Consider the following 15,744-nt stretch of genomic DNA (forward strand, 5'->3'; position numbering starts at 1 on the left):
AAGTCAGTGAGATATCAGTACATTTCAGAATAATTTGGTTCACTGCTGATCCTGTTTGCTTCCTCACTGTACCTTCTCTTCTCTTTCGAGCTTCAAAAGTCATACTAGACTTTTTGCTTCCAAGATACTTGGTTACCATTGTTTCTTCCTTGTTAAGTGTCCAGGATTCAAACTCTATTAAAAATTGTTCTTGTAGTAGTCTTGGAAGTGAATATACTCTCTCTTTCAGAAACTGCTCTGAAAAATCTTCGTAGGGAAAAGCAACAGGCTTTCCTGCCTTTACATGTGCCATAGTCTTATCTTTCATTCTGTGGGAAGAAACGGTACTATAGTAATAAACCAAGTTGTTCTTACATTGGGATGAATACATTTTGTGGAGCTTCTACAAAGACAGTGAGTTTTAGAAACAGGACCCAACACTGCACACAGTCTTATGAGGCAATAATAAACCATAATATTAAATGTTTTATAGTAAGCAATGAGTGCATGAACACTTGACAATATAACTTATCAGTGAAAAAATGTTTAGTTTGCCATAGATGTTTTAATTTAATGTTGAAAAAAATCTTTGCATTTGTTGCATACACATTTTTCCTACTCTAGATAGCCAACCATAACTGTGAAGTTTCACGTTCAACACAAACCTGTGGTGAAAGAAAAGGTCTTTCCTGCTTTGTAAGACCAAACTTGGTAATATTAGATGTTCTGCATCTTATTTTCATTTTTTAAGCCCATGTCTCTAGAAAGTCTGAAGCTTAAAACCAGGCCTTTTCCAACAGTAAGAAAATTACTGGCTTTAAGTAGCTAAAAAGATTAAATTTCACGAAGTTGTGTCTGCTAGAATGCATTTTGTTCATACACCCCTGAATTAGGAGGAAATTTGCCTTTGACCTTGGCTTTGCAAGACATTCCCTCTCAGAAGAAAGCCTAACTAGGCATAAGGTCAAAGCAGGATGGGAAGGGAAGGTGGGTACTAGCGGTTATAAAAATGCAGGAAGTCTCTTTTTTTCAGTAGCATAAAGACATGCTATCAGTATACACAAATAAAAGGTACTGGAGATAAGAACAATAGCAACATCATGGTCTGTTGTACTTGAAAGATTTAAATTTCCCCTCTGTGTGCGATTCATTTTAATATACATAAACTATTTAAACCACATTGAATTATATATATCACTGTGTATTTATTTCCCTTAACACTTCAATCTCTAAAGAGCCTTTAGTGAGGCATCCTTACTAAGGAAGAATAAAATGAGTATTACTGATGAATCAAAAAGGAAGAAGTGGTGGAGAAAAACAACAAAATTACAACATCATACTTTCTAGTTGAATAAAACACATTGTGCTTTATTGTTGAATAATACAGAAGGCATTATATTTGACCGGCTACACTAGAAAAGGTAAAGCAAGCCTGCAGAACATTCTGCTATTCAGGATCAAAGATTTCATTTATGTGTACAACCATATAAATAAGGAGTCTAGGTATATTTTTGTTCCTGTGACATGCAAAATTCCGAACACAACCTAGAATTTCTTATTTACAGAACTCCCATAGGCATGCAAAATTCCCTCAGTTCCCCAGATCTCCTCCATCACTTAACCTTGTTGTTACTCAATTGGAGGACTGAAAAATGTTCAAAAATACAGGCAGACTTCCAAACTACAGAATCGGGTACCTACTAAAAGGAAATAGATTTGCAGACATGTGGTCCATCTTTATAGTGTTCTGGCATTTTCACAGATTATTCATTCACCCAGCATTAGTTGAGTATGAGGACTTAAGTATCAGTGGCATATGGTACCTAACATGTTTCCAGAACTTAGAATTGGATGGCTGTGGATGCACAGCACGCTGCTCTTTCCATTTGATGGTACCTTGCTGCCTAATAATAAACCTAAGAGATTCCTGAAGCTTCTCGTAACTCCCAATTTTCTCCATTTCCAGCAGGATCACTTTTGTGTCATTTTGAATGAGGGCATTATATAAAGCAATGTGTTGATCATAAGCAGGTTCTTTACAATTAATCAGCTGGTGTGTTAGAAGGATGATCAATCGTCTGCTCCTCTGTATCCTCTTCTCAATAGCACTGGCTGTATCTACAAATGTACAAGAAAATGCTGAAACCCTGAAATTTCTTTGTAAACTCTTTTCTGTTTAAGCACTTCATTTTCATTGCTTTTTAACCAAAAATAACTTCTGTCTCAATTCAGTATTCTACAGTTTATTCAAACAGCTTAAAATAAGCCAACAAACAAACAAATAAATAAACTAACAAATAAAATAAAAACCAACAAAACCCCAAAGCTTTCCTTTTAAATGTTTCCTTTGACTGAAACATTAACATTTTCACTGCTCTTAAGAGTTGTTAGGAAGTTCTAATCCAACAACCTAGAATCAAATTTAGTAGATCTGGATTGCATCAAATTTGTGCTTGATCGGTAGTGTCCATGTAAGGAATCACGTTCTATGGAGTTTAGTGCTTACCGTCTGTAATTGATCCTGCAACATTACCAATGAAAATTATTCGTTTGGAGACTTTTGGGTGACTTAAGAGACTTACTTACCAGCAGAGGGAGCTATCGCATGCTAATTTATTCCCTAACCTGTACATTGGGTTGGCATCCACCCTGCTATGGGAGAAACTTCTGGGCCAGTTTGGAAAGTTCCACATTGAACCTTCAGATGCTGGTTTTCTCAATGACCTCCTGTGATGTCTATAGGAGGAACATTGTGGATCGGTGCCCGTACAGTGAAATGCTCATCCTAGTTAGAAGAGTTTCCTGTGGTCTGTTTTGGTGGGACCATGTTATGCTGGGCCAAAGGAAAGGAGGTGGGAGCTGAGCTAGGGAAGTTCAGTGTGGAGAGTATATAACAAAGCCACTGATGTGCAGATGTCATCAGCCAGCTGCCTATGCATCTTCTTTTCCTCCACTAGGGGCTACCAGATCACTGCAAATCTTCCCAGGCTCAGAAAGGCCCAGCTATTTCAGTTTCTGGATCAGGAAGAGACCCCTTTAGTGACTTCCCAGTCCTGTTTCTTGACTGTGAGAATAGTCTATGATAACAAGTTGCCTATCTGTGACATTCACCGATCCTAACTCCTTTAATTTTTTTCTTTATTAAATTTTCCTGATGTTAGGAGAATAAATCCTTTGGAAGGTAAGAAAAAAGTAAGGTAAGCACTTACTGCCCTATGTTTCCCATAATAGCAACAGTTTTTAAAAAAAAAAAAAAAACAAACAAAAAACAAATTTCTCATTTTGAGGTGCAATCCATTGTGCTCAGGACTAAAAGGCCAGGTTGGATGAGGCTTTGAGCAACTTGATGGAGTGGAAGGTGTTCCTGTCCCTGGCGAAGGGGTTGGAACTGAATGATGTTTAAGGTCTCTGGATACTGCTGGGAGAGTACGTTAGTGGAAGTTGACCTGGTTTTTAAGTCTTTTCTAATCCTTTGCCTATGGCCACTGGTGAAGATGGGACACTTGGCTACACAGAATGTTGCTCCAGTGAAGTATGATCACTTCTTTTTTATTTGCTCGTGTTCTTATGTATTACAGATACAGCAGCTCTGGCACTGTTTGGGTAGATTCTACAGCAAGAAATGCAGTTGACAGAGCAATGAGACCATGAGAAGAATGGAGTAGAAGGTGATGTTGGTGAAAACTCTTGGTCTGCTGGGTTATACATGTCTTTGCACCTCTTCAGGCAAGTTTTAGGTTGTAGAAAATGTAATTAATCAGTAAGATCAGGAAACAAAAAGAATGCTAGTTTAGGGCAACATAATGGGATTTCAACAGCTATTCAGTGCTGTTTATCACTTGAATCATTCTGTTTATTTTTCCTTTTTACTGGAAGAGCACAAGTTCCAAGTAACAAAGGTTTGCTCATAAGAGTCATAAGCTTGTCTCGGAATAATAATTCCATTTATTATCCTCACTGATTTTTTTTCCTAGAAATATATGGAGGTTTACAGTGAAAAATATGATTCATTAAACACTATGACATGTGCACAGGAAGGATCACAGTAACTTGAAGTGGCATTTCCTGTTTTGCTCTGTACTTAGTATATTTTAATTGTAAGATTTGGGATTTGGAAACCTAGTAATAAAAGGCTCAGGATCAGAAGATAAATCAGAGCATTTGGATAAAGTCCATCTCTTTGGAAGCAGAGGACTTTTAAGTGCTCTCAGTGGCCGGCAGACTCTGAATAGCTTTTCCACTCAAGTGGAAGCATTTTGGGACATGAAAGTGGACAAGGAAGAGAAAAGCAGGAGACTAGTAGGTCAGAAGGGAAAAAAAGGACAATTTCAGGACATTTTTAGAGTTTTGGTTAAATCAGACCTAACAAGTCAAACCAAAGTTATTCACTGTCCAAGGTGGCTTGATGAGTCTTCTGTCTGACTCATTATGAGTCACAGGCACCCATTCATGCCCTTGTACAGTGAAAAAGTCTTTGTTCTCAGACAGTCTTCTGAAATGAAGCCCGCAATCTTAAGTTCAGTTGCATGCAGAGCTCAGCTTTCTTCAGGATTGCGATCCATAAACTATGGTTTGAGAGCAGTGTTCCATGACAAAACATTTCCCTGTTCCTAATCACCTGAACAGATGGCAGCAGGTTTTTGGCACTGACAGTTTTGTGAGCTACTGTTAGTTCTTGTTTCTGGATCTGGCCTCCTGGGAACAGTCTGGCTCAGCAACTCTGGCTGATGGTGTGGCTCAGCAACATTGATGTTGCTGTGGGTTTTCCCAAGGCCAGTCAGCACTTGTGCTACTCTCCAGAAGAGAAAGACATCAAAGACGTCAGCCCAGTTGTAGTTAGGTGAATGATACCTGGCCCAGTGTAGGCAATTTCAGAAATGTGTAACAGAAAATTTGGATGCTTTGGCTTCATGTCTGCTTACTGATAAGGAAGGAAGATCTGGTCCACAGAAAAAACGGAGCATAAAATAAACAGACCAATCAACTCTGAAGGAAAGCAGCTAGCACCTACATGACAGCAATCAGAAGAGATAGTGTAGAGACGTCCATATGGAAATTAGCACAGATTAATTAACATGATTCCATTCTGGAAAATAAGGAAGTGAGAATAAAGAATAAAGCTGAAGAATTAGTGCTGGGAATCATGTGACATGAAAGTAGGTCGTGTCAGCGAATAGAAGCTGAACTTCCTGTGACACCCTTACAACAGGTTGAAAAACCCTGAATGATAACAGCGAGGTTAATTCCTCAACTTAGTTTGTGGTTTTCTCCTCTTCAATGTCTTGTAGACTTACTTACGCATGCTCTGATTGTATCTTTGCCCAGATAATGGCTATACAGAGTTGGACTACCCAAAGAGCAGATGTATGTTTAAAAGGATCACACTTGGGGTCACATTTCCTGCATGACCCAAGAAGATAATAAAAAATCCTTGTCCTTGCTGGCTTTTGTTAGCAAACCAGCAAGTACAGAGTCCCATTGTGTCACTTTGCCTGAAAGAGCAGACACACAGCTGCTGAGGAGATGAGCAGCAAGCTCAGGAACATAAAGAGACTTCCTGTGCCCCTAAATGGTCCTAAAACCACAATTTGCTCAAGCTTGACAAGCCATTCATTGCATTATCTGGTCTGAAACTCACCTTCTCCAGGATATATATCTCTCCCATAAATGCACAGTTTATATCCACATTTATTTTCTAGAATATCTGGCATGACTTGATAAACAAAATGTTCCACAAAACCATCTTCATTGGTGTGGGTTTTGGGATAGATAACATATGCATCATATATCTTCCCATCTGCAATGCAAAACAAGAGGAAATTGCATCATGTTAACATGAGTTAGAGCTGTCTATTGTATATAAACAGACACATGCTCAGAAATTAGAGACTGTGCATATTTGGTGTTTTCCATGCTCAATTGTTATATCCTGTGTGTTTATAACTTTGGAGAATCCGATCTTTGTATTGTGAAGGCTGTATCCCAAAGTATACAGAGTAAGGATTCAATTGATTAATGCATATTAGCATGAAATAGAGACGAAGCTCAGCATTTGTTATTTCAGTGATACAATCAGCTGTTAACAGACTTTGTATTTCAGGAAAAGACACCCCATTTATATTTGTCCAGCTTCAAGAATTCATCATTCCATTCATCATTCCCACAACATATCATACTTCTGAGTGAAAAGCTCTGTTACTCAGGAAGTAGTGTTACAGTCCAAAGTAGAATATTTCTTCCTCTGTTTTCTTCACTTCTCTCAAGTACGTTTTCCATTACAGCAGTTATTTTCTAATTCCAAATGTTTCATCTCTTTCCAGCGAAGATGATCATATACCTACTTCTGTTGCTATCCGAGGTTCTGGTCCAAATCATCTTTACAGTAGAAAAATAGCCATTTTCAGAGTCTGATTAATTTAATCATCAAATATACTTAATGCCCTAAAAAGCATACTCCTTTCCTCTTTAAGTGGAACACAAGTAACTAGATCAGCTGTAGATACCTACCATGCAGACATCCTTGGTAGGAGTCAGCTTCATATTTAAGAAACAAATTTAGGTGTCTACATGAATGCTAAGTGTCTAAACTCCTGCTACAATGAGTGGAGAACTGGCCGTTGCAGAGTGAATTCTTGAGTGATTCAGATTACTCTCACATAAATGCCAGGGGCCCAGGTGAATTGCTCAAACATAAGCGTCTACTCCCATTTGAGACTTCGTATATGGTACTCTAACTGATATCCAGCTCCTGCTGTAGAAGTCTGCAACATCCAGCAGATCTGTATTACATATCCAATTTTTTTTGGCCATCCCAAACGACTCTAGATGCCCATGTTGCCAGTTAGGTAACTGACATACAGTCCCAGTGCCTGGTTATCTCAATTGATTGTATTGATGAGCAGCTGGATATGGTCATCCAAAACATGTACCACATGTGTCATTAAGCACTGCCTGCCCTTCAGCTGACACTGCAGAGGGTTCAGTTTTCTCTTAAGTCCTAAGGAAGCTCCAACAGCACCAGCTTGTAATGGTTACGCAGCTGAACACATCTCCAGGTTTCTTGACTATCATGGGAACTTGCATGTGTGCACTTTCCTTGAATGGAACTCAATTTAGATGTCTGAAACTTGAGCTGAAGTCCAACCCTAAAGTTGGATGGGACATATTCCCCCCAAAGTGTCTTTCACAATATTAGGATCTATCCCTTTAGCTTATAAAACTATATTGTTCTAATGTGCCTCTTAACACATTAGCCAGCAGGCTGGTTCCTTCGCTGTAGAGAGCACATAACACACACAGTTAAGAGCACTGTAAGTCAGATTTTCACTGTCAATAAATTTTTCATGGCAAATATTTTTGTGAAAAAAAAATATGAAACCAGGACTGAGCCCCTCTTTTATATAATACATGACTACAGAACCTGGGGAACACAGGAATGCAAAGCACTACCAGAGCTACCTCTTCTATCAAAATTATTTCAAAAAGTATGAGACAGTGAAGGATCAGTCTCAGGTGTCATATGAATTAGTAAGCAACTGTCAAATCAATCAATTTCCATATGATTTGGCTTTTTCCTTTTTTAAAAATTTCTTACTCAAGTCTTACTCACCATCCTTGACTGAATAGGGCTGAAATATCTCCCGATACAACAGGACAATATCAACTCGGAAGCACCGATAAAGTATAACAGAAACTGCTATTGCAATTAGCAGAACTAGAGATCCTACAATCAAGAGGACATTAGGAATACCCACTGCAAAGAAGAAGAATATAATGTTAGCCATAGAGAAGTTAACCCATGGTCTGAAGCCTCAGTCTCTCATACTCCAGCTTCTGTTTCAGTTTTAAGGAGCTTACAACAGAGACAACAAAGTTTTTTCCTTCCCCAGCTGGTATAACCAACGTAGACATCCCTAAACTAGAAGCATTCTAAGCATTATGTAATTATTTACCTCATTTGAATCCAGACCTACCTACACTAAATACCACAGCTGACAACATGTTTAAGTATTTTTTAACATTGTATAAAAAAAAGCTGTTAATAATACAACCAGCAATAATGTTCAATCATTTTGTAAGGCATTTAAACCTACGCGTAAGTGTCCACAAAAGGACAAGCGGAGGCTTCTGGTCTAGTTGCATAAACAGTGTACAAATGTGTACAAATAATGAAATCTGCAAGATAAGAATAAAATACGCAGAACAGGAAGGAAAACAGAAAATATCCTGGTTACAGGAATAAAACAAACTCTGATGGAGGCAGATGGTGTACTCCTCTGCCTTCTCGTTTGAAGAGGGTCAAGGAGCACGAAATAGCAATGATAAGTAAGCAGATTGCGAAAGAAAGGAGACACCTACTTTAGTTCCAGCTTCTCTCGTGGAAGAGCTCTTGAATCTGACCTTGACCTCACTGATGAAGACTTATCAAGGATAGACTCAGACTAGAGATAAGGAAGACAGTTTTTACGATGAGAGTGGTGAAACACAGGATGCCCACATAAGTGGTAGACATCTCATCCTGGAAATATTCAAGGTCAGGCTGGACTGGGCTCTGAGCAACCTGATTGAGTTGAAGGTGTCCCTGCTCATTACAGGGAGGTTGGACTAGATGACTGTTTAAGATCTTTACCAACCCAAACCATCCTGTGATTATATGATTCTGTAAGGATGGCTTATAGTCACCAGCCCTGTGCTATATCATGTGCATGGGGCTAGTCTAAGACAAGATTGGAATTATCACTCTTCCAGGGGAGAACTGTGTTTCTGTGACAGCCCAGAGAGCTGCATTTGTGTAACAGCCCATTTTTCCACTCATTCTATAATTCATGGAACAGAAGTCAATCTAGATATCTGCATTCTCTAGACGATATCTAGGTTTGCTTCAGCAATAGGTGATGGGACATTGAAGCAAGGTCATTTTGTACTCTCTCCAAACTAGAAAGATAGAACTTTTGACCTATGACCTGGACATATTAAATTGACCAAAGATTCAGTATTGAAAACATTATATATTCCAGATAGCCAAGTTGGAAATTAAAATATCAACGGCTTTATACAGCAATTACACAAAGACTATTCATTATTCCCTTGGAGGGAAGATTAACAGCAATTGTCTTGTAGTAGAAATTTCCTCCTAAGCAAATGAAAGGCATCTAAATGTACTCCACTTGATTTTAACTTGTAGACTCAGGCGGTTCCATATATGTTTTTTTCTCTGACAATTAAATCTATTGAGATCTTTCCATTTGCAGTCCACTTGCTTTACCTAGTTATTCCTGCCTATCATAACAATTCATCATCCTATAGTTGTAATAATACAGCTGCTTTGGGGGCTTTTCTATGATTCAGGTCACTGAAATGAGTTGTAGCAAAAAATATATGCCCAGAGGTGTTGGACTGGATGATGAGCTTTTACCCCCACGGAAATGCACATGAAAACATCCAGATTGTGCATCACATATGTATAGATGGGCCTACCTATATTTTTATTTTACTATGTTATAGAAAACATAATAATTGCCATACACAACGCCCTATCTTGAAATATCATTAGAAACGTGTATCTCTTCAGTGTTGCAATGAGATTTGAGATGTGCCGCAAATTCAGAATTATCTTAGCTGAGGAAAAAATATTCCTTTGAATGTTGGCCACCTATAAATTTAAATACAAGCATTCTGGCAATTCCAACATGGAGATCAGCTCTGGCATCCTCACTGTAGAGACCCTTCACAGCAACTCAACCTATGGAGGTTGATTACATGTACTGTTATCAACGCCACCCAACCAAGCCTTGTGCATTCAGAGCAGGGATAAGACTTTCAGGGTTTTTCCTCCCCCTGTCTGCAAAACATACAGCAGCAAGCCATTCACCAGCATGTGAGGAGGTGTATCTTATGGCAGGCTGAAGAATAGTCTCAATGTCCTCTACAGAAGATGCAGCAAGACAGATTGGAAAATGCTGCAGATTGTACACAGCCAGCAAGCTACTAGCTAAAGCCAATGTCTGCCACCAAAGAGCAATTTTGGAGCTTTCTCTTGGATTTTGGCACTAAATAAATGAAATGAGATAAAATATTTAACAGTGAAAACTCTCATATTGAAATTTACAGGTTCCCTGGTGTCTCCAGGAGGTGTTGAATAAGGCAGTGCATTGAGTACTACTTATGGAGGCAACCTAAAAATATTAGTGCCTAAGAAATTCCACTGCAAAGCTGTATAAATGAGGAGTTTACGAGTAGGTTTTTCCTTTCCTCTGGTAGGATGTGAGGTAGATCGGATATGATTTCCACACTCTTCCTTTTTTCTTTTTTTGCTGTTTAAAGGGAGAAAGAAGCATCAGGCATGTGATGAAGTCTACCTCACCAAAACTAGATATGTGGAAACCACCTTCCAAGGTTCAACAAGGCCAAGTGCAAGGTCCTACACCTGGGTCAGGGCAATACATGGCTTCAATATAGGCTGGGGGATGATGTGATTGAGCGCAGCCCAGTGGAGAAGGACTTGGGGTTTTCAACTGATGAGAGGCCCAATGTGAGCTGGCAGTGTTCTCTCACAGCCCAGAAACTGTATCCTGGGCTGCATCAAAAAAAGCATGGGCAGAAGGTCAAGGGAGGTGATTCTGCCCCACTATTCCACTTTTGTGAAACCTCATCTGGAGTATTGTGTCTAGTTCTGAAATCTCTCACATAAGAAGGATATGTAACTGTCAGAACAAGTCCAGAGGAGGGCCACAAAGATGGTCAGAGGGCCATAGCACCTCTGCTATGAGGACAGGCTGAGAGAGTTGGAGTTCTTCAGCCTGGAGAAAAGAAAGCTCCAGGGAGACCTAATAGCTGTCTTTCAGTACCTGAAGGGAGCATAAAAGGAAGCTGGTGAGGGACTTTTTACAAGGTCATGTAGTGATAGGATAAGGGGGAATGGCCATAAATTGGAAGGGGGAAGATTTAGACTAGACATTAGGAGGGAATTTTTCACAATGAGAGTGGTAAGACACTGGAAGAAGTTGCCCAGGGAAGTTGTGGATGCCCCATCCTTGGAAATGTTCAAGGCCAGGTTGAGTGGGGCCTTGGGCACCCTGATGCAGTGGGAGGTGTCCCTGCCCATGGCAGGGGGTTTGGAGCTGGATGATCTTTAAAGACCCTTCCAACCCAAACCATTGTATTATTCTATGAATAAAATTGAAGTGGGCAAGTAAACAACCAGGTTCTTTCATGGAGAAGTTTGGACATTTTGTAGTTTTACCGGTGTTATGTGACGTCCATGGAGGAACTTTGTCCTTGTGGACCCCATCAAATTTTATGATTTGATCTATTTTCTTGGTCACACATCTGCAGAGACAAAATCAGAAAAATCCCTTCTACTACCTGGTAACGATTACCCAAGGACCAGAGATGTTGTTAATTCCTGTTGTTTCATTTATTGAGACTGTGCTTGCCATGAGATTACAAATACTGTTGTAGTGCATTGACCAAACGTCTATAAAACATGTAGAGAAGAAACAGGTTTGAACAACTTCTGCAACTCTGAACCTTAAAAGTGCTGTTAATATTCAGGTTTGCACTGATTAGACCATGGCTGGAAAAGAAGCACTTAATGTCCTGTGCTTATAGAGCTTGTAAAACATTAGACAATAACCCTACAGGGCTCTTCCTGGATGAGTGGATTCCGTTCCCAGTAAGGGTGATTCAGCCTCTAATTTCTCTGGAATAAATGAGCTGTGTTCAGCACAATGGGTGTGAGGTCCAGAAGCCACTTTTGGAGACCCTGAACAAGTTTGAACAGATCCTGCTATTCCACTTTACTTTGCTGCATCATTTAGCAGCAGAGGGTTCATGAGTAGACTGTCTTCTACTATTATTTATTTGTCTTCAAGAGCAACAGGAATACAGAACTAGCAGCTCACAAGAAACTATTGGAGGCGTGAGAGACAGCAAGTCAGAAAGCAAATTTTGAAGGATTTCCTGATGAACTTCAGAAGAACAACAGATTTTTTGTACCTTCTCTGTCTTCTGAGGTGGATGCGCTTCCAGACAGTAAAAACGGAGATGTGATCTGGAATCCCTGTCCACATTTATCTACCAGAGATGAGCCAGAAGATTAGGTTTGGCATTAAATATCTTTGAGGAAGAACAAAGCTGATCCTCTGAGCTGAACTTTATCTGTGCTCTGAATGACTGGAATTTCTGGCATTCTCCAGAGAGGATAGCTCACACTAGACAGATTTGTGGTCCTCTAAGTATTTTACACTTTCTCGTGACTGAGAATTGAGGAAAGATTAGGGAGAAACAAGACTATGCTTTTGGTTCAGACACATGAAAAGCCACCTCTGGTTATTTGGCAAGCCCTGAATCAAGATGCGGAACTGACAGCCAGTGATAGCTTATATATTAATAAAAAGAGAAGGCATTGGAAGGTATTCAGAGAGCTCGTATATTTCCTAGCAGGCGGGTTAAAGGGGGATGCTGAAGGGAAGTTCCTGTCTTAATCCAGCTTTGCTGTTAGGATCTAGCACTTTCTGTGGTTTTCCAATTACTTCACATTGCCTCTGTCTCAGGAGCTAACAGCTTCCCCCATCTCTGTCAGCAGAGTTACTTTTGTGAACATTGATCCAGTGTGGTGATCAAAGAGCTGAACTGCTGTGAACAGTGTAGCCAATTAGTTTTACAGCTCTTGAAAGGTGGCATCTTCTGATGTGACAGATACCAAGCAGCTGGGACTAGTTTGGGAGGTGGAGTCACTGTCTCTTGCCAGGTGTCCTGCAAGACTAGCTCCATCTTTGTTGCAGAATGTAGAGGAAAAGGGAAATAAAAGTTGTTGTAAATTCCTTAACCTTACATTGACCAGAGGCACACCACACAAGTTACACAGATGGTCTCAGACCACATGAGAGCACGTCTTGTGTCAGAGAGGGAATGTAAACGGTGGGAAGATCACTGTCTCTGGAATTAAGGGAGATACAGGACTGAAAGATGTGGAGAAAATAAGGCAGCCCTATTTACTATAAAGAATGAGACAAGAAGTATGTGTTTATGAACAAATGTTGGTGAAGGAGTCAGAAGATACCAAACAGCTTCAGGCAAAAAGGCAAATCTATATTAACTGGGAGTGATCAAAAACTAGGCAAGGGGTGGATGAGAAAAAAACAGGTTAAGATCTTCCTCAGCAGAAGAAGCAGCTTCTGAACGCAGCAGCAGTAGCAGCTGAAAGATCCAGGAACTTTAGCACCGATTAAGGGAGGCAAGAACATAGCAGCAGAGACTGTCAAAATTCATAGCCAAATCCTCATTAAATTGAAGAATTTGCCTGAATTCTGTCTCTAAAATACATAGTACACACAGTGTGGATGCCACCAAATCGCACCCAAAGGAGCTGACTGCATTGCATTACTTCTGATAACTGGGTGTTTAGGTCACGTCGCCTATTTCTAAAGAGCTGATCAGCTTCTCTTAGCAGCTTTTATTTCCTATTTAAAAAGATAAGTGAAAAGACACTTCGAAGAGACACTCGGAACAGACACTTTTTTCACAATACAGCACTTTTTTCATTCACTTATGTGAAAACACACCTGTGTGCACAGCACATATCCTACACTGGAAAATATACTTTTTTTCCCTGTGAAATGTCAAACAGCTTTGCCAATGACATACGTTCCTGACAATATTAAGGGAGTACTTTTTTTCCATGGAGACAAAAACAAACAGGTCTCACCACTGTCTGCTGTAAATGAAACCCTTCCTTTTCTCTTCAGTCCTCTCTGGCTTTTTTTCATTATTCTTATGTGGATTATAGTTGTTATCAAAGTAAATGGCTAGGGTTAATTATAATGATACTGCCAGCAGTGAACTAAGTCTTAAAGTATTTGATTATGACTCAGAAAAGTAAATTTAATTCCTGGTCCCCATTAAAAATTTCCGTGTGTTGCACCAAATCATTCATTCAGCAGATTTTTGAAGACAGAGATTATTTCTGTAAGACTGAACAACAACTCTAATGCAATAGCTTGCAGAATCTTTGCTTCCTCCCTTAATCTGTTACCTGTGCAGCTAAGCACTATTTAGCTAGTTTATTAAATGCCCACAAAATTGACTGATTTGAGTAGTAAGTGGCACAACATCTATTCATCTCTTAATTCCTATCACAGATCTGTGCTACAAACAGTGATAACATAATTCATACTGAATGCCCTGAAAAAAAAAATAAAAATACAGAGCAGTTACTTGTGTGAAAAGAACATTCACAAGATAGTATCTAGCAGACACAATTTGTGCTGTGGGAAACACTAAGAAACAACCACATATTTTAAATAACAGCAAAACTGGGTTTTTTTTCCATTTAAAACAAACAAGCAAACAAACAACAAAAAACAAGTAAAGTGCACATTTTTATTACACATTTACAAGCAATGAAGCACAAGAAAACCCTACAGCACTTTTATTATACTCAGAGGCAAGCTGTCATTGATTTAACACACATATTGCTTAGATATATGAGCAGTGAGTGAAGAGAACTAAAGCTGAGCACAACCGTTTCTAGATGTAGCATTGCTTACACCGACAGTGCTGAATAGCAGAAGCAGGCATCTTGACAACAGCAGCAACAAGGAGAGGAAGACGGACATCCACACAAAACAGGCAGCAGCAAAGAGTGGTCACAGTCAAGAGCTTTCATGAACATTTACTGAAGACCTATGGATGAAAAAAAAAAAAACAAAACCAAAAAAAAAACCAAAATAAGAGTTGTCTACAACAGAAATCAGATTTAGTAAAATACACACGTTCCTCCATTAAGTTTGTAATATGGTGCCCATAAAGGACTTGTATTGCTTGAACTAGAGTGAGCAGGAACACTCAGTTTTCTTCCCTCTCATTGAAGTACACTTCCACACTCAGACAATTCAATGCAGAACTGATGTGTTTTCAGCTTCCTGAGTGAAGCTCTGCTTGCACTCAGTTTGCAATACCCAACCAAAACATCTCCTGCCACCTTCCTCTGGGGGGAATTGGTGCTGTCCTGCTGGATGATAACCCATGCTCTGTTATAATTCATCTACATCCCTTCTAGTCTAGCCTATGGCAAGAAAATAGGTCCATGCTTTGAGGCCATAACCCTATAGGAAGTTATGAACAGTGAAGAACACTGCAGGGCACAGGGCTGCGCACACTCTGTGATCACAATACACACTTGACTTTATACTTTCCAGTATTAGCTCGTAGAAAACTAATCCCTGTTAATACCCTTGACATTTCTTTCCAAGGTCCTTGGTGTTTCAGCATATCTGGAGGGATAAGAAAGGAAACTATTGACTGTGGCTTCTTGTTGTGCCTTCACATACACAAAAACATTTTCTGCCATAAGAATCAAACTCGGTGGTGCTGGTGACAATGCTTTCTCGGGAATCTGGCTATGCCTATTTAAAAAAAAGTCTCATTTGATCTAAAGACCATCCCAGTCCTCACCATTTACTGACCTCAATTTCCCTTCTCTGCCAGAAATTGCTAGAATTATTGATTAAAAAAGAAAATCAATGGAAAGACTTCCAAGTGTTATTCGTACCTCTGTGTGGCACACAGTGAATGTAGCGGTGCTCAGAGGGAGCACCAAACATCACAGGAAGCCAATCATCACAGAAGTTAGTCACATCACTTAACTTTGAGTCAAAACGCAAGGCACTAGAGGGGGTGTGGAAGGGAGGGAAGGCTAACAAACTGGTAAACTGGTAGCTGAGCCTCTTGCTTTAAAGTTGCCCTATTTTCTGCCATGGTTCT

General features: G+C 39.7%; 1 protein-coding gene across 7 annotated transcripts in view; it reads right to left on the bottom strand.

Annotated features, from left to right (window-relative positions):
- Positions 1–1,374: 1,374 nt before the first annotated feature.
- Positions 1,375–15,744, bottom strand: part of IL1RL1 (interleukin 1 receptor like 1) — a 44,075-nt gene continuing 29,705 nt past the window's right edge. For 3 of the 7 annotated variants that reach the window (XM_054056358.1, XM_054056359.1, XM_054056360.1), the window contains 3 exons: positions 7,589–7,732; positions 5,618–5,776; positions 1,375–2,097 (listed from right to left, as the gene is read on the bottom strand). In XM_054056358.1, coding sequence (XP_053912333.1) covers positions 1,751–2,097; positions 5,618–5,776; positions 7,589–7,732 — 650 coding nt within the window. In that variant the 3' untranslated portion in view covers positions 1,375–1,750. The other 4 variants (XM_054056361.1, XM_054056364.1, XM_054056363.1 and 1 more) reach the window with 4 other exon arrangements.

Source organism: Cuculus canorus, chromosome 1 (genome assembly GCF_017976375.1).
Source record: "Cuculus canorus isolate bCucCan1 chromosome 1, bCucCan1.pri, whole genome shotgun sequence".
NCBI classification, from domain to species: Eukaryota; Metazoa; Chordata; class Aves; order Cuculiformes; family Cuculidae; genus Cuculus; species Cuculus canorus.